Source organism: Mandrillus leucophaeus, unplaced genomic scaffold (assembly GCF_000951045.1).
Source record: "Mandrillus leucophaeus isolate KB7577 unplaced genomic scaffold, Mleu.le_1.0 Scaffold276, whole genome shotgun sequence".
Lineage (NCBI taxonomy): Eukaryota > Metazoa > Chordata > Mammalia > Primates > Cercopithecidae > Mandrillus > Mandrillus leucophaeus.
The window spans coordinates 83,778-104,123 of NW_012102876.1; the positions used below are offsets into that span (position 1 = coordinate 83,778).

Sequence of the window (20,346 nt, forward strand, 5' to 3'; positions counted from 1 at the left end):
ACATTTACTAAAAGTGTAATTTGATCCATTTCCCAACTAGTGTGCTGAGATAGTGATCCTCTCAGCCTTGGGTGACAGGCAGGCCGTGAGGCCTCTGGCTTGGAATAGTCTTGTGCATATTCCCCAGTGTGCTCTATGACATACTGATGTTTTCTTACGTGTGAAGTGACATGAATAGATTAGACTTGATTCCCTGATAATGCCAGATGAGAGTTTTACTGTATTATGCCATTCTCCTTAGATTTAATACTGAGTTAAATTTTTCCACTTCAGAATAACCTCTTATAATTATGAAATTCAATTTTTAATTTTTAATCCATAGGGACAAGATAAAAGAAACAATATAAACACACACATATATAAACACCCACATAACTATATATAATATTCAACTTTATTTCAAATATACCAATTTTAAAATTTATGAATATACCCATTCTGATTCTTTCTGAATGACATACCACACAAATTCAATATGGATTCTCTAAAGAATCCTCTTAGGCCACTTCTCTCAAAGTCTCTGCAGCTGCTTGCACTGTGAAGGCTGCAATAGAAATTTGTCTCTTCACTTCTCCCCAGGCCTGGGAAGGGTCCACTTTGCTTTCAATATCAAACAGAGCATCATAAATTCCTGGGAATGACTCCCCTGCATACTTGTTGTGACTGCTTGGAGCATAGATGACATGCCTGTTGATAAAATCGTTTGCTGTTTATCAGGTGCCCAAATGACATACAAGAGAAACACAAGAGCACTCTGCAATTCCTGGATTGCATATTCCTATAACAATTTGAACAAGCCACTTGTCAACTGAACTTCCAAGTTCAATCATCTCTGAAGACTATTATGTGAAATCTATAGTAATTAATTATATTTTTATTTCAAACAAATAAAGTGGTTCAGTGCTACAAAAGTAACAATGATGATAGAAACCACAGCAATCATGCTTGGTATTGGTATTTAATGTTTACTTACAATTTTTCTAATGTTTAGAAATAAACTCTACACAGTTGATATTAGTATTTCACAGAGGAGGAAACTGAGGTCTGAGAGATCAAGTAACTAAATGATTTGTCTTAAAACACATGACAAGTGCTGATTTTTTAATATATCATGCTACCTCCTACATTATAGAACAATTGTGATCATTACAGTCTTGTTTGTGATCAGCCAACCCTATATTGTGTTTGTCATTTTTTAAAAATCCACACTATCATGTTAGAATACTTAACATAGAGTTTGAAGAATCATCAAAAACAATTTTGTAATGTTCCACATGACCAAGGCAGAAAATGTTTTATAGAATGGGCTAAGACCGTTCATGTAATAGCCCATAGAAGAGAAGGACAAACTCCAAAGTAAAGAGGTAGATGAGGCCAGAAGCAGTAGCTCATGCCTGTAATCCCATATATTAGGGAGGCCAAGGTGGGAGGATTGCTTGAGGCCAGGAGTTCTAGACAAGCCTGTGCAACATAGGGACACCTTGTCTCTACAAACCAAAGTACACATATTAGCTGGACATGGTGGCATGTGTCTGTTGTCCTAGCTTCCGGGGAAGCTGCTGTGGGAAGATTGCTTGAGCCCAAAAGTCTGAGGCTGCGGTGAGCTACAACTGCACAACTGAACTCTAGCCTGGGAGACAGAGTGAGACCCTGTCTCTTAGGGAAAAAAAAGGGGGCGGGGGATGGATAAAAATATACTGCCATTGGTGATCCAGTCAACCTGTTTGAAGATGCTCTTACTACCACACCAGAACCTTTTATAATCCCTAGAAAGAAAGTTAGGGCCATTTCTGGCTGTCCAGTGATCTATCTCATTCTGCAATATTTAGAAAATCAACCTGGGGACAGTCAATGTTTGGCAGGAAAAAATTCAACTGTCAGGATTTAGGAGGAAATAAAATTTCTAAATATCAACATTAGGGAAAAGAATAAATAAATATAAACTTATTGTATATATTATATATAGAGAGATGTTTGGGTTGTGTGTATACATAAGCAAAAATGTATTTAAAATAGGAAAGGAACTAAAATTATACACACAAGAATATAACCATGATTTTATATTTTTCTGATAAAATTGCAGAGATTTTTATTTTCTGCCGTGGCTTTCTGAATCTTCTATATTTTCTAAAATAAACATATATTCTGTTATAATCAGAACAAAGATACTCAAAATAAAGATATGCAAAAATCATATTACATTATATGAAGAAATAATACCACTATAACTTCCTACATATATTTTGAAATTTTCCATTTGCTTGCAAGAAATCAACTACAATATTTTTCCACAATGAAAAAAATAAAAATAATTACTAGAAACAGTGATATTATAGAAAGGAGTCATATTTTCTTTTCTTACCTATAAAAAGGTCTGTCTGGTAACCCTAATGGATCAATAAATGCTCTTTCCAGAAACATGAGTTGATCATTCATCATTCTTAACAATATTGGGCTGAGAAAGAAAATGAATATAATTATAACTTCATGAAAATATATTTCTATGCAGAAAATAAAAATTTCAGAACAAAACTGAATTTAGTTATCTCCAGGAATTGCTTCTAGGACCACCCCCTACACCAAAATTTGTGCATACTCAAGTCCTGCAAGGAAGACACATGTATATGAAAAGTGGGCCCTCCTCCTCTGTGGAATTAACAGGGTGAGAATGAACAAACTATCAGACAAATTAAATTGATCTCTTGGTAGAATGATCCAGATTTAAGTCTAAAAGTTACTTAAAATTGTATCATTTCAAGTGATTTTCAGAATGGTTTAAGTACAGCATTCTTGGAGTCTGATATGACTTTCTGGATTAACTTGTTCTGCCTCAATGAGGAAACGTAGCTGTGTATGTGGAATCTGAAGCCACATCTGATCTCCCTTGGGTTAGTTGCCCCCAGTAGAACTCTTACCACATGCTTAATCCCTCTTTGACATCTTAGTCTTCATATTGTTAAGACAATGAGATAGGCAATTATATAAAATAGAAAATGTTTATGGAGCACATGGCTAGTAGTCCAAACGGAATGTAACAGTTGTTTTTTAAGTTTCTATAATTATCTTACTTTATGTTTTTCCTTAGTTTCTCATTAGCTACATCTGAGGTTCTCAGATTCAAGCTTGCAGAGTAAGCATCATTTGGTGATAAAAGTTCTAATATATCAAAGCTAGAAGAAAGATGATTGTTGAGATTTTTTTCCATATAAATGAATTTACTTACTTAAAATACTTTTGTTCTAGATTCATGTCCATCCTACTTTTAGATATTTAACAAAATCATTTTCTGTATGCAATGCTAATATTTTCAAATGTAAGTTTGAAAATAAAAGATTTAATTTGGCAAAATACAAAGTTTTCCATATTTAAAAATAACAAGAATAGTCAGCCCTCCATATATGTGGGTTTTAATCCATCAATACTGTATTTTATTTTGTTTCCTTAAGAGATGGAGTCTTGTTCTGTTGCCCAGGCTGGAGTGCAGTGGCTTGATCATAGCTCACTATAGTCTCAAACTCCTGGGCTCAAGCAATCCCCCTGCCTCAGCTTCCTGAGTACCTGGGATTACAGTGAATAATACTGAATTTTCCATCTGCGTTTGCTTGCTAATATGAAATCTATGGATAGAGAGGGCTCACTGTATTAATGGAAAAAAGAATTCATGTATAAGTGGACCTGTGCAGTTCAAATCACTGTTGTTCAAATGTAAATTGCAAATTTTAACATTCTGTAATATGCAAATTAAGAAAAATAAAATACATAGCTATCACATTTTTAAAATCCTATAAAATACTATACTGCTCAGGCTTATAAAAGCACAGAAACAGCTGTATGTGCCAATGGAAAAAATAATAGTGATTTTTATTTACATTGGTATAACAAGGCAAGATTTTCTTCACCTTAGGTATCCTAGTAATCTACTCACTGAAGTAATATCAATATTAAAATAAGATGACCTGCTAATGTTTAGTAAGATGCCTGGCAAATTAGAATTATTTACCAAGTGATAATTAACAATATTCCTTTCATTTTTAAAGCTAAACCTATTATGAACACAAGAGATGATGATTACTTCAGTCTTTTAACAATATTTGGATACCTCCTATGTATCAAACACTCCCTGCTTTTACAGAACTTACATTCCAAAATGAGTATTGAGGTTGTTATTGTAGCAAGAATGATTCAATATAATTGAAAGCTTATCAGCAAGCCCTGAATACATCAACAATGAGTTACTGAATTTAATATACCAATTCTTTCACAATTTAATTAACTAATGAGAAAAAAATCATTACAATAAGAAAGCATAAATCATCTTATTCATTAATTTATCTTTTGCTTTTTATAATTTTGTTTTACTAACAGTTAGCATTTAGTGATCATTTCCTATGTGCCAATTACTGTTCTGAATGTCTATACAAAATGTGATTTTTAATTTTCAGAGCGATTCTGCAAGGTGGGCAGGGTAATAGCCCCATTTTGTAGATGAGATAACAAAGGGTCATGAGTTAAATAACTTGCCTAAATTCACACTAGAAAGTTTTAGAGTGAAATAGGAGGTCGGTATTGTTCTTTCAACTGCACCTTGCTGACAAAAGGAAAACAGGAACAACTTAAATCCCCATAATTTGGATTTGAGCTATTTTTAATATTTATGTATTTAGCATCATGAATTCAGATTCTGTGATAGTATAAAGGTAAATTAAACACAGAGTACCTATTAGCAGCTCCCATAAACAGTTGAGACAATCGAATGAAGGATAATTTCAATAAGATGCTATGGGTTTCGGAATCAAATTCACAAAGCATTACTACAAGTACAAAAACTCATGTGGCTACACACATGTAAATGCACACATGTGCGTGCGCACACACACACACACACACTTCTCTTTCTCTGTATCCTGTGTCAACATCTTATATTCTTTGATGGGGCAAGAAGTAATACAAGAAAAGCAGGATGAAGACATGTCTCTTCCTTAGATTTCAAAGTTTTGGTTGAGAAATTCAACATTCAGTTTAATTTACTTAGTTAGAATTTACTATTATTATGTGCAATGCACTGTGCAGGTGTTTCAGAGTTTGTAAATATATAGGGAACAGAATGGATCTTTACTATCATTTAGAGAAAATAAAACAACTGTAGAAATACTAAAGGAAGGGGAAGCTGAGTGTGCTAAACAATAAGTGTCCTAAACAAACCAGAATTCAAACCATAAGGCATTTTGCCAGAGGGAGAAAATATTTTTTCTTTTAAATACAAAAAGAAAACCAATTTTATAGAATACATGGTGTTTGGGATCTCCTTAAAATGTATTTCTCATTGTTGACTTTTTTACCCACATATAAAAATTATAAAGAATTGAAAATAATAGGAAAACAATTCTTCCAATATTCCTTGAGGATAACACAATTATTAAAATAATTCATTAATTCCCTTTAAGTTTTTCCTATATTTGTTAAATAAAAATTAATCAAACTCTATTTACAATTTTATAAACTTTTTGCTTACTTCATATTTTATTCTAAGTATCTTCTATTATATTGTATTTCTAATAATCCATTTTAAGGATTATAAAATGTTCACATTGGTGAATATCAATTTTTTTAGTAATTTCTCTTCTCTTAGGCATTGGGTTATTTTGAATTACTTGCTATTGTAATTTTATACTTCAAATCTTTCTCCGGGCATCTTTCTTTTCCAAAACAGAGACTTTTTCCTAAGAAATAATTCAAGAAATGGAATACCTATGTCAAAGCACAGGACTCTGTGACAGTTCTTGAACGCATTACCAATATGTATCTATCTTTTTCAAAAAAGCTAAAATAATTCATAATGCTATCAGAAAAGCATGGAGACCATATGCTTCAGTATACCAGCAGTGGGAACAACCAAGGTTTAAATTGTTATTACTGTGTTATAAAAATAATGTCACATTACTTTCATTTGTATTTCTGAATTATGCATTAGTGAACTGCAATATTTTGCTATGTTTCTTTACAGGTGTATCTTGACAACATTTTTATAATTATTTGCCTTGTTTCTTACTGATATTTTCAGTTTGTTCTTTTGGACTATTTAAATTAATTTTCAAAAAATATTTTTATAATGTATATATTACTCTCCATTTGTGCTAGAAAATAAGTTTTCAACTTTCTTAACTTTTCTTTTGAATATTAATTTTCATATTCTGAACCATTTTAATGGTCTCAAATATGATTGCATCATTTCCCCACTGCTTCTAAACTTGGCATCTGTCTTTCAAGAAATTTTCATTTTTACTAAAAAATTCTTTACAGCTGTTGTTTATGTGAGCACACAATGTGAAGTGTGATTCTGAATTTAATTTTATAGCAGGTACTAACATAGTTTATACAATGTTATGATTGACTAATCTTTCCCAATTGATTTTTGCTGTATCGTTTATTACTAATACTTCCTTATATATCACTGAGCCTATTTCTACATCATCTACTCTGATCTTTTTATATGTCCTTACATCAGGTCCTAGGGATTTGATACTTACATCATGATACTATATTTAATACACATATCTGTGCCCTCAAAATTCTATTTTAAAAAAATTACCTTAGTATTCTCACCAAGTATTTTTCCTTCCATCTTAAAATTTTGTTCAAATTGTGTTGTACTTGCATAATCTTACACAGAATTAATCCTAAATGTTTAACATTTCCAAAATTAATGACTTCACAATATTTGCTATTCTGGATAAATAGAATTTTGCCGGATGGAAGTGGAAATAAGGAGCTCTATGTGGAGGTAATGAAATAAAAAAAAGAGGCAGAAAGAAATCACGCTTTGAAAATTAAATAGTCTGGCTGAGTTATGATGTACAGATACTGAAAAAACAAGAAATAAAACTGGAAACAGCTGGGGTCACACAGTGAAGGCCCTTCATTGTTAAGCAGAGTATATTGTAACTGATCAAATGGCAGGAGGGAGGGACCGACATTTCGCAGCAGCACAATTGCCACTCCAAATGTCAAAAGCAAGTCTTTTGAGATAGGGCAGCCCTACATAGGATGTGCTAGAGTGGAAAGACAGAAAGCAGCAGGAAATGGCACTTGTCTACCTATGTAACAAGCTGCACGTTCTGCACATGTATCCCAGAACTTAAAGTAAAACAAATTTAAAAAGAAGAAAACAGCAAGAAATTCCCAAAGCTAGTTCAGCAACAGCGATGTTACTTTCCTTTTAAATATATGTATGTGTGTGTAGATATAGACACAGATATAGATAGATATAGATATAGAACGTACTTGCTTTTGTCAAAGTCCTGGAGTCTCTCACTGAACTTGGAAGCAATTTCTGTAAAATTCTTTACTGCAGAAAAAAGTGAATCTGAAATAGAAATTGGGATCATCAAATGCTTAAAGAACGTAATTTCTAATGGCATTGGTCCAAAGTTCAAGAAAAGGAACAGTATAGAAGCCATCATCTTTTGTGTTTTACAAGGTATTTATATTTTTATATTATAAGATATGAGCATCCATAAAATGAAAAATACGTTTATAGACATAAACAGAATACTGGATCACTTGAAACAGCAATCAATTATAAATGACCTAAGATAGCCCATTATATTTTGGAGATTAATAGAACCATACAGATGAGGAATTTGAAAAAGGAAGGGTAACATACCAAATGATACACTGTATGTCTTCATTTCCTGTGGATGTTTCATAGAAATATTGTAGATTTTGTCAGCATACTTTCTTAAAACTATAGCATAATCTCGACAATCAAAAGGGAGCACTACGGAATTGGCTAGTTCAAACACCATCCCTCCTCGAACCTGGGCCACAGTGAGGTGATATTTAAACATTGGATCATAAAACTTTTCCACCAACTCAAATGTTTCATAGACACTGTGATACAGTGGATAGCTGCTGAATTTGTTTGTTTCCTACGGAAAAAATAACAAAACATATCACTTATAGGATAGCTTACAATAAAATGATTAGCACCAATATTTACTATTAGTATTAGTAAGATTGGTCAGTGATGGATCAAGGAAAGTACTTAAGCATCTCAATAAGTTACTTCCTAAACAGCTAATATTATGATACGTAAACACACTCCAAGTTTGTACCAATTAAAATATGTGTATATGATATAACAAATATTATTTAAAAAATATTTCAAAGGGACCAAACAGGTTTGTCTCTAAGAATGCAGAAGATTGCATTCTTAGATTCATGTTTTAAGAATCTGAAAAAACAAGACAAGACAATCTTGCATTTGGGTAAAAATAAGACAGAATTGTTAAAGGCAAGTAAATAAGTATTACACAATATTATATAGGAGAAGACACTAAATTGTTTAATCACTAAAATTCCTTGGATAAATGATTGTCTGACAAACAGTGTGCTGAAGGCTGGAGAGTCTGAGTGGTGAGGGGTGCAGTAGTGGATCTAAAGTCTCACTAAGGAGAGAGAAGGGAGGCCCAGACAGGTGTCAGGAAAACCAAAAGTATAAGTAGAAGGAAGGACTTTTCAAACTGTGAATTGCTAGTTTATCACTTTCGACCATTAAGATGCTTATTTTTTATTATTAACATAAAAGGACATTTTATGTACTGATGTGTTGAAGAGACTGGGATTCTGGAATTTCCCTGCCAGGGTTTGAATCTAGGCTTCAGGACTTACTACCAAAAACTTTAGGTGGTCATTTGATTTTATTTGTTGTAATTTTTTTCATAGTAAAATGTAGACAATATTAATATTTATCCTCACTATCAGCTCCCATATAACTCTGCCTAACTTCCTACCTCACAGACAGGAGATTGAAGATTTTCCATCTGGGAAGAATAGCCTGTGAGGAAACACTTACAGAAACTTAATGTCAACTCTAAATCGCCAAATGTCTTTTCTGTATTTGGAATTGAGCTAAATCTCTTATTATTGCAATATTCTTATTGGAACAGTTTTGAATGAACTCTTCCTTACCATTTTTATAAGTGTGAGAATGATTTTTCTTTATAGCATAAAATTTAAAAATGAAGACGTATCAGGATTAAAATATTACTTATAAACATGGATGTATCATAAAAGCTGACAAAGGTTTCATCTGATGAACAGAAATCAGAGATGGTATGAATATGAAATGGAAATAAGAAACAACTGTTTTTAATTATAAACCAGTGTTCTTATAAAACTACTTGACATTTTATAAACTATGTACCCATTTTACTTTGAAGAAAATGAAAACCATATGTGTGTATGTGTGTGTGTGTGTGTATATATATATATATATATAAAATCTACAACAGAAGAAAAGGAATCATGACTTTTACACGTTCAAAGTGTATTATACTGATATGGTTTGGCTCTGTGTCCCTACCCAAATCTCACCTTGAATTATGATAATCCCCACGTGTCATGGGAGAGACCTGGTGGGAGGTAACTGAATCATGCGGGACACGTTTTCCTGCCCTGCTCTCCTGACAGTGAATAAGTCTCATGCGATCTAATGGTTTTATAAAGGGAAGTTCCCCTGCACCTGCTCTCTTGTGTGCTGCCATGTAACATGTAACTTTGCTCCTCATTCGCCTTCAGCCAAGATTGTGAGGCCTCCCCAGCCATATGAAACTGTGAGTCAATTAAACATATTTCCCTTGTAAATGACCCAGTCTTGGGTATGTCTTTATTAGGAGCAGGAGAACAGACTAATATATATAGTCTGTTCTTTATTAAACAAATTTTTCATTTGTTTAATGATGTTATTTGTTTAATAATTAGAGATATAGTAAGAGATGGAAATTCAAATACAGTGATTAATTTTGAATGATAATGGGGAGATACTGATTAATTTTGAATAAGGAGGAGGGTGAAATCAAAGACAATTCCTACATTTTCAACTTAAATGACTGAGTGAATGCAGTGCCACCAAATGAAACAGAAAATATGTTTAAGGGAGTAAATGGAAGTTCACATTTGCAGACATGAGTACTGATACCAACTGACACTTGAATTTAGGGTAGGAATACCAGATACAGGAGTTACCCTATGTAGTAGCGATACTGTCAACCATTGAGACTTCTCTCTGCTTTCAACTAACGTTTGAGTCACTTTTTGGAGTCAGAATTATTTGTTTAGTTAAAATATATTCATAAATAATCTTGAATAATTTAGATTCACTTACCCAATTTTTAGTATACCGTGCTCTGCCTGAGGCAATTCCAAGTCGTTGGAAGAACACCTCAAAATCATTTCCAGATCCCAATTTGCTTATCCTTTTAGAGATAAAACACCAGAATTATTTCAAAGTAATTTGTTCATTAAGTACAGATTACATGTTCATTAAACTAAACTCCATTCTACTATAAATGTAATTTTAAACATACAGATTTAGACATGCAGCAAAAACATGAAAAGAATGTTAATTTTCATCAAAAAATATCTCCTTCTATGAGACTATTTTGTGTAGGAATGACTATTTTATGTCACATTTTGTTAAAGGTTTCTGAAGCTGGAAAATGTTTTCCTTAAGATTATTTCATTCCATTTATCATCTTTATCTGTTGTACATAATAGAGTGAAAAACAAATACTTTTCAGATAATTTGGACATAAATTTTGTCCTTTATAATATAAATGATTTGTGCTGTTGACATCGATAAACTCAGAGTACTGAGATATTTATTCTTCTTCCCTTGCTTATGAAGATACAACCAATGTTGAAGTGATGCTTGCATTTTTATTACAGTAAGAAAAATATTTGTTAACTATACGATATTCAGAAAAAGAATAATTACAAGGTGATGAGGTGACAGAAAAAAATGAGAATTACTTTTCACCATTATCTCTATCAGGGGTTGAGCATCCCTTATCCAAAAATCCAAAATCTGTATCAAAATACCTCATGCACCCCAAAAATAAATACACCTACTACATACTCACAAAAATTAAAGATAAGAAAATTTTTTAAAATGCTGCAAAATCCAAAAGTTTTTAAGCACCTACATGACACTGAAAGGAAATGCTAACTGAAGCATTTCAGATTACGAATTTTCAGATTAGGGATGTTCAACCAGTAGGTATAATGCAAATATTCCAAAATCTTTAAAAAAATCCAAAGTCCAAAATACTTCTCATCCCACACATTTCATATAAAAAATGACCAAACTATATAATCTGTTGAAATGTTCCATATGTATATATTACATATTCTAAAGAGAAATCACGTTTTGATGTCCTGCACATTTAACTACAAAACACACAGTAATATTTTATTCGTGAACCAAAGGAATGCTTTTCCTTTATCAGATTTTAGACCATTTTTAAAGTTAATTTTTTCACTTAATAATTGAAAGAAAATACGCTTTCATTTTCAAAACAATCCCACACTGAATTCAGTGGAAATTTCATTCATTTGTTTACCTGGGCATGCCACTTATCTCGGGGGAAGGACTTTTTTTAGTCCAACTTTCATAAAGAGATTTGCCTTCAAAGCCTTCATCAGGGCTTTCCAGCTACACAAATTAAAAGAAAAAAGGGAATACTTATAAATCAGATATTTTGAAAACTAGATGTCCATTAACCAGAAGTGAATAAGCCAGAATTCAGCAAAAACAAGGGATGCTATCCATACATTAGCAGTCATCAAGAATTGTAAGTTTCTGAGAAATGGGAAAATACTCATGTTATTATATATAGGTGAACTATATTATAAAAATAAATGTATGAAGTGCATAACATAAACATGCTACACCAAGGTCATACCAAGCCACTGTCTTTAGACGAATGGCATAGTGTATGATCTTTTTGTCTATTTCTTTGAATCAAAAGATACTACAATCAAAACAATTTATCCTCTCACAACAAAGAAAATAAAAAGAAGCAAGCTGGTTAAGGGAAAGTATTCAATTTAATATTGTTTCCTGTCAGTAGAGTTGCCAAAGTTATTCAACAATATATAATAAACTGCAATGTCTGTTCTTGTACCAGTGCCATAGTGTTTTGGTTACTGTAGCCTCATAGTATAGTTTGATTGAGTTTATTGAGATAATCATGTGGTTTTTGTTTCTAGTTCTGCCTATGTGATTAATCACATTTATTGATTTGCATATGTTGAATCAACCTTGCATCCCTGGGATGAAACCTACTTGATTGTGGTGGATAAGCTTTTTAATGTGCTGCTGGATTCAGTTTGCCAGTATTTTGTTGAGGATTTTTGCATCAGTGTTCATCAAAGATATTGGCCTCAATTTTTTTTGTTGTTTTTGTATGTGCCAAGTTTTGGTTTTGGGATGATGCTGGTCTCATAGAATTAGTTAGGGAGGAGTCTCTCCTCCTAATTATTTTGAAATAGTTTCAATAGAAATAGTACCAGCCGTTCTTTGTACCTCTGGTAGAATTCAGCTGTGAATCCATTTGTTCCTCGGCTTTTTTTGGTTGGAAGGCTATTTATTACTGCCTCAGTTTCAGAACTCACGATTGGTTTGTTGAGGGATTCAATTTCTTTCTGGTTCAGCCTTGGGAGGGTGTATGTGTCCAGAAATTTATCCCTTTTTTTCTTTTTCTTCTTCTTTTTTTTGTTTTTGAGACGGAGTCTTGCACTGTCGCCTGGGCTATAGTGCAATGGCGCCATCTTGGCTCATTGAAACCTCTGCCTCCCGGGTTCACCCAAGTCTCCTGCCTCAGCCTCCCTACCAGCTGGGATTACAGGTACCTACCACCACACTCAGCTAATTTCTATTTCTTCTAGATTTTTTAGTTTATGTGCATAGAGGTGTTTATAACATTCTCTGATGTTTGTATTTCTGTGGGGTCAGTGGGAATATTCCCCCTTATCATTTCTGAGTGTGTTTATTTGAATCTTATCTCTTTTCTTCTTTATTAGTCTAGCTATCACTCTATTTTATTAATTTTTTCTCAAAAAATCAGCTCCTGGATTCATTAATATTTTGAAGGGTTTTTCATGTCTTTACTACCTTCAGTTCAGCTGTGATCTTGGTTATTTCTTGTCTTCTGCTAGCTTTGGGGTTTGTTTGCTTTTGTTCTCTAGTACACTTAGTTTTGATATTAGGTTGTTAACTTGAGATCTTTCTAACTTTTTTTTTTTTTTTTTTTTTTTGAGACGGAGTCTTGCTCTGTTGCCCAGGCTGGAGTGCAGTGGCATGATCTTAGCTCACTGCAACCTCCACCTCCCAGGTTCAAATGATTCTCCTGCCTTAGCCTCCCGAGTAGCTGGGACTACAGGCACGTGCCACCACACCACATTTGGCTAGTTTTTTGTATTTTTAGTAGAGAGGAGGTTTCACCATGTTAGTCGGGATGATCTTGATCTCCTGACCTTGTGATCCGCCCTCCTCGGTCTCCCAAAGTGCTGGGATTACAGGCATGAGCCACCGCGCCTGACCAGATACTTCTAACTTTTAATGTGGTCATCTAGTGCTATACATTTCCCTTTTAATTCTGCCTTAGCTGTGTCCCAGAAATTCTGGTATGTCATATCTTTGTTCTCATTAGTTTCAAAGAACTTCTTGATTCCTGCTTTTATCTCATTATATACCCACAAGTCATTCAGGAGCAGGTTATCCAATTTCCATAGAATTGCATAGTTTTGAATGAATTTCTTACTCTTGATTTTGAATTTGATTGCATGGCGGTACAAGAGATGTTTTTAATTTCCATTCTTTTGCTTTTGCTGAGGAGTGTTTTACTTCCAATTATGTGATCAATTTTAGAGTAAGTGCCATGGGCTGATGAGAAGAATGTATATTCTGTTGTTTCTGGGTGGAGAACTTTGTAGATATCTATCAGGTCCATTTGATCAAGTACTCAGTTCTGGTCCTGAATATCTTTGTTAATTTTATGTCTTGAAAATTAATTACTATTTTCAGTAGGCCATTAATGTCTACCACTATTATTGTGTGGGAGTCTAAGTTTCTTTGAAGGTCTCTAAGAACTTGCCTTATGAATCTAGGTGCTCCTGTGTTATGTGCATATATATTTAGGACAGTTAGCTCTTCTTGTTGAATTGAAGCCTTTACCATTATGTAATGCCCTTCTTTGTCCTTTTTCATCTTTGTTGGTTTAAAGTCTGTTTTGTCGGAAACTAAAATTGCAACCCCTGCATTTTTCTGTTTTCTATTTGCTTGGTAGATTTTCCTTCATCTATTTATTTTGATCTATGTGTGTCATTGCATGTGAGATGGGTCTCTTGAAGACAGGATACCAATAGGTCCTGGTTCTTTATCCAGCTTGCCACTCTGTGCCTTTTAACTGGTGTATTTAGCCCATTTACATATAAGATTAGCATTGATATGTTTGGATTCGAACCTGTCATCATGATGTTAGCTGGTTATTTTGCAGACTTATGTGATTGCTTTATAGTCTCACTGGTCTGTGTACTTCGGTGTGTTTTTGTTGTGACTGGCAACAGTCTTTCCTTTCCATATTTAGTGCTTCTGTCAAGAACTCCTGTAAGACAGGTCTGGTGGTAACAAATCCCCTCAGCATTTGCTTTTCTTAAACGAATCTTATTTCTCCTCTACTTATAAAGCTTAATGTGGTCGGATATGAATTTTTGGATTGGAATTTCTTTTTTCTAAGAATGTTGAACATTGGCCCCCAATCTCTTCTGGCTTGTAGGGTTTCAGCTGAGAGGTCCACTGTTAGTCTGATGGGCTTCCCTTTGTAGGTGACCTGACCTTTCCCTCCGGCTGCCTTTAACATTTTTTCTTTCATTTTGTCCTTGGAGAATCTGATGATTGTGTGTCTTGGGGATGATCTTCTCAAGGAGTATCTTACTGACGTTCTCTGCATTTCCTGAATTTGAGTGTTGGCCTGTCTAGCTATGTTGGGAAAGTTCTCATGGATTATGTCCTGAAATATGTTTTCCAAGCTGGTTCCATTCTTCCCATCTCTTTCATTTACACCAATCAGTCACAGATTCGGTCTCTTTACATAATCATACATTCCTTGGAAGTTTTGTTCATTGCTTTTTCTCTATTCTTGCCTGCCTGTATTATTTCAGAAAAACAGTCTTCAAGCTCTAAGATTCTTTCCTTCACTTGGTCTACACTGCTATTAATACTTGTGATTGCATTGTGAAGTTGCTGTAGTGTGTTTTTCAGCTCTATTCTTTTCTATACTGGCTTTTTTTTACTGTCAGTTCCTGCAATATTTTAACATGAATTTTAACTTCCTCGAATTGGGTTATAACACACTCCTTTAGCTCAGTAAACTTTGTTCCTATCCATATTTTGAATTCTATTTCCGTCATTTCAGGCACCTCAACCTGGTTCTGAACCCTTGCTGGAGAAATGATGCAGTCATTTGTAGGAAAGAGGGCACTCTGGCCTTTTGAGTTTTCAGTGTTCCTGGACTGATCCTTTCTCATCTCTGTGGGCTCATCTGCCTTCAATCTTTGAGGTTGGTGACCTTTGGATGGAGCTTTTTCTTTTCTTTTCTTTTTTAAACAGTCTAGCCACTTTTCTGCAGGGCTGCTGTGTTGTGCTGGGGATTTGACTCCAATCCCTAGTTGCCTTAGATTTTACAGTACCTGAAGAATCATCAGTGAAGGCTGTGAAACAGCAAAGAATGCAGCCTGCTTCTTACTCTGGGACCTCCATCCCAGGGAGTCATAGACATGTTGCTGGCCTGAACAGACCTGTAGGAGGTTGCTGGAGACCCCATTGGGAGGTCTTACCCAGACAAGAGGAAAAGGATCAGGGACCCAGTTAAAAAAGTAGTCTAGCCACGTTTTTGTAGAGCAACTATGCTGTGGTGGGGGTCCACTTCAGCCCTTGGTTGTCTTGGACACTCTGAAGTCTGAAACCTGGAATGGCTAAGTCACCCAAATAGCAAAGATGGCAGTCTGCTCCTCCTGGGAGCTCCACCCCAGGCTGTCCTAAAACCTCTCTCAGCCAGAGAACACCAGCAGGGGTAGCCAGAAACCCTGGTTGGGAGGCTCCACCCATTGATGAGGAACACAGTTGGGGACCTGCTTTATAAAGCAATCTGGCCACATTTTTGTGGGGCCTCTGTGCTGTGCTGGGGTACTGCTTCCACCCCTAGTCATCTTGGGCTCTCCAAACCCTAATGGTTGGAATGGTTAAGCCACCCAAACAGCAAAGATGGCAGCCCACCCCACTATTCCTACTCCCCGCTCCCCCTACCACCCAAGAGCTCTTTCCCAGGTAGATGCAACACTGCTACAAGTGGCTGGCTGGAAATCCAAGCCCATGGGTCTTATCCTGTGAGATGCTGTAGAAGTGGGGCTTGCAGACCATCGTGGCTCAGGCCCCTGAATTCAGCCTCTTTTTTATGGGTATGTATGAGTGTCTAACCTCCTGCTTTGCTGGAGTTGCAGCTACTTTTGCCATGAAGCCTGGAAAGCTGGAGTATCTAAAGCTCCTGTGTCTCCATGCATGCCTGAGTGGCTGTTCTGCTAAGACTCCATGCAGCTGTGTGTCAGACTGAAGGCCCTGGTGGGGTGGGTTCACAAGGGTATCTGCTGACCTAAGGGCTGCAAAGATCCATGGAAAAAGCATGGTTTCTTGGGGTTGCACATTCACTCATCATTTTCCTGGATGGGGGAGGTTCCCTTGACTCTGTGTCATTTCCAGGTGGGCTGTTGTCCTGCCTTGCTTTTCTCCATTCTCCTTTGGTTGGGTTGTTTCCTTGATTAGTCCCAATGAGAGTACCTGTTCGTTTCAGTTGAAGGTGCTATATTTACTTGCCCCTTCCCTTTCTCTTTGTGAGAGCCACACACCATAGCTGCTTCTAGTCAGTCATCTTGGTCACTCCTCCATTCCATTCTTTTGAAACCAAAGCTTAATGGCATTTAAATTTTATTTATAATCTCTATCTGAAAAAATGTAATTGTGGTCTCATCTAGCCTCTGTTCCTGGAAGCCAGCACCTGGTATTCTTATGAATATTCTTTCTCAATCAATTAGAACATTTAATGATTCCTGTGTCCCGAATTAATTGGTATCACTGAAGAGTATGAACAAGTTTTTAAATTAAGGAGTTGAGCCATAGGACCAAGTCTTGGTTCGGCTACTGTACAAGTTATGTGTGACTTTGGTGGCCAGTGTTCTTTGAGCTCAGTTTCACTGTTTTAAGAATGGAGATGGTAGACATGATGCTACTCATGGGCTACCTCACAGTGGTGTGGTGAGAAATGAAGAAATCTGTATAAACAGTTTACTAGATGTGATGGTCTGTGGAGATGGGATGTCATATTTGTTATATGAAAAGACGACAAGAAGTTATAAAACAACACCAATGTTTAACAGAATAATACCTCAAGAAAACATCACTCGTAGAACTTATATACCTCTTTTGTTAGGTTGTATACCAAGCTGTACATCAGTGGTGTACAATCAACTCTCAGAGTGTAGTTTCCTGAAAAATAAGAAAAGAATAGATTTTAAAATTTAATTTCTTTCTGTTATTATTTTCTTCAAAGACCACTGCTAACTTCCTAGCAAGAATGTTGTTTTAAAACCCGATTTCAACTATAACTCTCCAATGGCTTCCCATCTAACTCTGTAAATTCCATCATCCTCACCAAAGCCCACAGTGCCATACATGAAACCCCAGGTCACCTCTCGAAATCTGCATTTTATATTCTGCCCAAGAATACTCCCTCAGCATCTTTGCACACACTGTCCTTTCAGCCTGGAACAGTATTCTGCATTATATCTGCATGACTTACTCCTCCTCTGGTCTACTGTCATGTTTTTCTGAGAGATTTCCCCTATCACCCTACTTAAAATAGCACTCTCTTACCACCTAATTTTAGCCACTCTCTCTTTTAACCTTGGCTCATGTTTCTCCATATTACTCATCTATTTAACATAAAACATATTAAGTACTTGTCTTTTTTTTATTGGCCCTCCAACTAGACGATAAGTCCCCTGGGAGAAGGTACACTCTTTTGTTTGCTGCCATACTCCAGTGCTTAGAACAATCCTAGAATTTAGCATTTGTCCAATCAATATTTGTTGGGACAATGAATTTGTGAACCAGGTGCTCTTCTGAGAGTTTCAGTCCCCATTCCTCAGGAGGTCAAGGGCTGGTGGTTGTGACAATCAAGTGAAGCACCCAGGAGAGGTGTTCTTGGGAAGCCAAGACAGCACAGGGAGGGGGTGCGACTCAGGAGGAGTTTTGGGGGAGGGAAGTCAAGACAACTTCACAAACTTGGAGAGGGGACACTTGAACTGGGTTTTCTAGAACCGGGACACAGTTGGGGGTGGGGGCGGGGGGAATGGTATTTGCAGCTAAGGGCATAGCCTGTGCAAATGCCCAGAAATGTAAAAGCACATGAAACACTCAGAGGATGGCAACTCGCTTTTATCCCAAAGCCTAAGATCCGTGCTCGAGAACAGTAAAAGTTGAGGCTTTTAAAATAGTGACACCTCAGCAGACTTGTTTATGGAACTTAAAAATTTGATATTAGAATTCTAAAATTCATCTGGAAGAATAAATATCTACAAACAGCCAATGTAATTTTTAAAACAGAGGTGCTTATAAGAGTGGAAATGGGGAGGAGAATAGTTTGGCAACATTTATAACAATTTAAATGCACATATCCTAGAACCAAATAAATATACTTGTAGCTCTCTACCCTCTCCTCACATCATACAGAAAAAACATGCAAATAAAAGAATATTAACTACAACAAACTGAAACAATCTGTCCAGGAGCTAGAGAATTGATACAGAATTTGTCCTATTGAATACAATGTAGATTTTTCTTGTCTGGTGGTAGTGTTTGTTTTTTAAGCGAAACAGAGATATGTGCTGATATGGAAAGCTTTTCATAATGTGTTGCTGAATGAAAAAGGCAAGTTGTAGAACCATTTAGCTGTAATATGATACCAAATACCTGTATAAGGTGGTGAGAGACAAAAGAGTGTAGTGGTTAGAAGGGTAAAGTTGAAACAGACCAGTCTGATTTGAGTCTAAGCTCAACCCTTCACTAGCTGTGTGACCTTGGGAAAGTTACTTAACCTCTCTGAGTGTCAGTTTCTTCTTTTATACAAAAGAGATAATAAAAGCATTTACCTACTTATCCCAGAGGGTTATGGTGAGTACTGAATAATTTTTTTACATGTAAAGCACCTGAGATAGCACCCACTACACTCTTGGTGCTTTGTGGAGCTAAATTCTATATATTAATGCCAACATGATGGAAATGCCCAAAACTGAGTACAGTAGTACCTTTGGAGAGAGGACTAAGTTTGAGAGTAGTTTGCATTGGGGAGTTTTGCTTTATTTGTAAATTTTACATTTTAACATTAGAAATTTCAGAATATATGATTATTGGTATTATTTGAGAAAGAAACATTAATACAATGTAAAAATATAAAACAAAGTGAGATGAATGGTGTCCCAATCATATAGTACCTGCTGTCCTTTGTTCTCGATTTTGAAAATTAGAGAGACACAATGAAGCAATTTCAAGCCAGGGATAACATAAGTAGCAAAGCTTAATGAGTTTTTAAAATACATTAAAATATCAAATCTTAAAAAACTATGGCCAAGTATGGTGCCACACACCTGTTGTCCCAGCTACTTGGGAGGCGGGAGGATCAACTGAGTTCAGGAATTTGAAACCACTCTGGGCAATACTACAAGATCTCATTTCAAAACAACAAGAACAAAAAAGAAAAAAAAAAAAAAAAACAGAAAAAACTATCAATAAAGAGAATGTTATTCTACATTTCAAGTATTTATTCTTGGTGGGCAAATATATATGTATATTTGACCTTATTATGTGTTTTAAGTAGGTATAATGATATTAATCAAAGTTAACGTTTTTTGATGTTTACTCCGTGCAAGACACAGGTCTGGGAGATTTGCAAATGAATTTTTTTTTTTGCCCTTACAGGAGCCTTTGAGATAGGGGCTCTTAGAAGTTATATTTAGAAGTGAGAAAACTGAGGCACAAAAAGTAAGTAGCTTGGTTCACACAAATAGGAAGTTGCATAGCCAGGAATGAATCCAGGCATCTGATGCCAAAGGTCAGGCTCTTAGCCACTACCCTAAGAGAAGGAGAAAAGAATAACTATATGCACTGTGTAAGCTAACTTTCAGAACAGTGTAGCTCAGAGGCATTGACAAAGAAGAAAATGAAGGTTGGGGGCTGTGTCTCAGACCCGTAATCCTAGCATTTTGGGAGACCAACATGGTTAGATAGCTTGAGCCCAGGAGTTTGAGGCCAACCTGGGTAATATGGTGAAACCTCATCTCTAATAAAAATACAAAGATTACCTGTTGTTTTCTGACTTTTTAATGATTGCCATTCTAACTGGTGTGAGATGGTATCTCATTGTGGTTTTGATTTGCATTTCTCTGATGGCCAGT

At 35.5% G+C, this 20,346-nt stretch overlaps 1 protein-coding gene across 1 annotated transcript in view; it reads right to left on the reverse strand.

Moving 5' to 3' along the window:
- Nucleotides 1-376: 376 nt before the first annotated feature.
- Nucleotides 377-20,346, reverse strand: part of FOLH1B (folate hydrolase 1B) — a 66,829-nt gene continuing 46,859 nt past the window's right edge. Inside the window, exons 12-18 of the mRNA XM_011984892.1 lie at nt 17,313-17,380; nt 11,403-11,494; nt 10,166-10,256; nt 7,664-7,928; nt 7,282-7,363; nt 2,363-2,455; nt 377-687 (exon numbers count right to left, since the gene is read on the reverse strand). Coding sequence (XP_011840282.1) covers nt 498-687; nt 2,363-2,455; nt 7,282-7,363; nt 7,664-7,928; nt 10,166-10,256; nt 11,403-11,494; nt 17,313-17,380 — 881 coding nt within the window. The 3' untranslated portion in view covers nt 377-497. The remainder of the gene's footprint in view (nt 688-2,362; nt 2,456-7,281; nt 7,364-7,663; nt 7,929-10,165; nt 10,257-11,402; nt 11,495-17,312; nt 17,381-20,346) is intronic.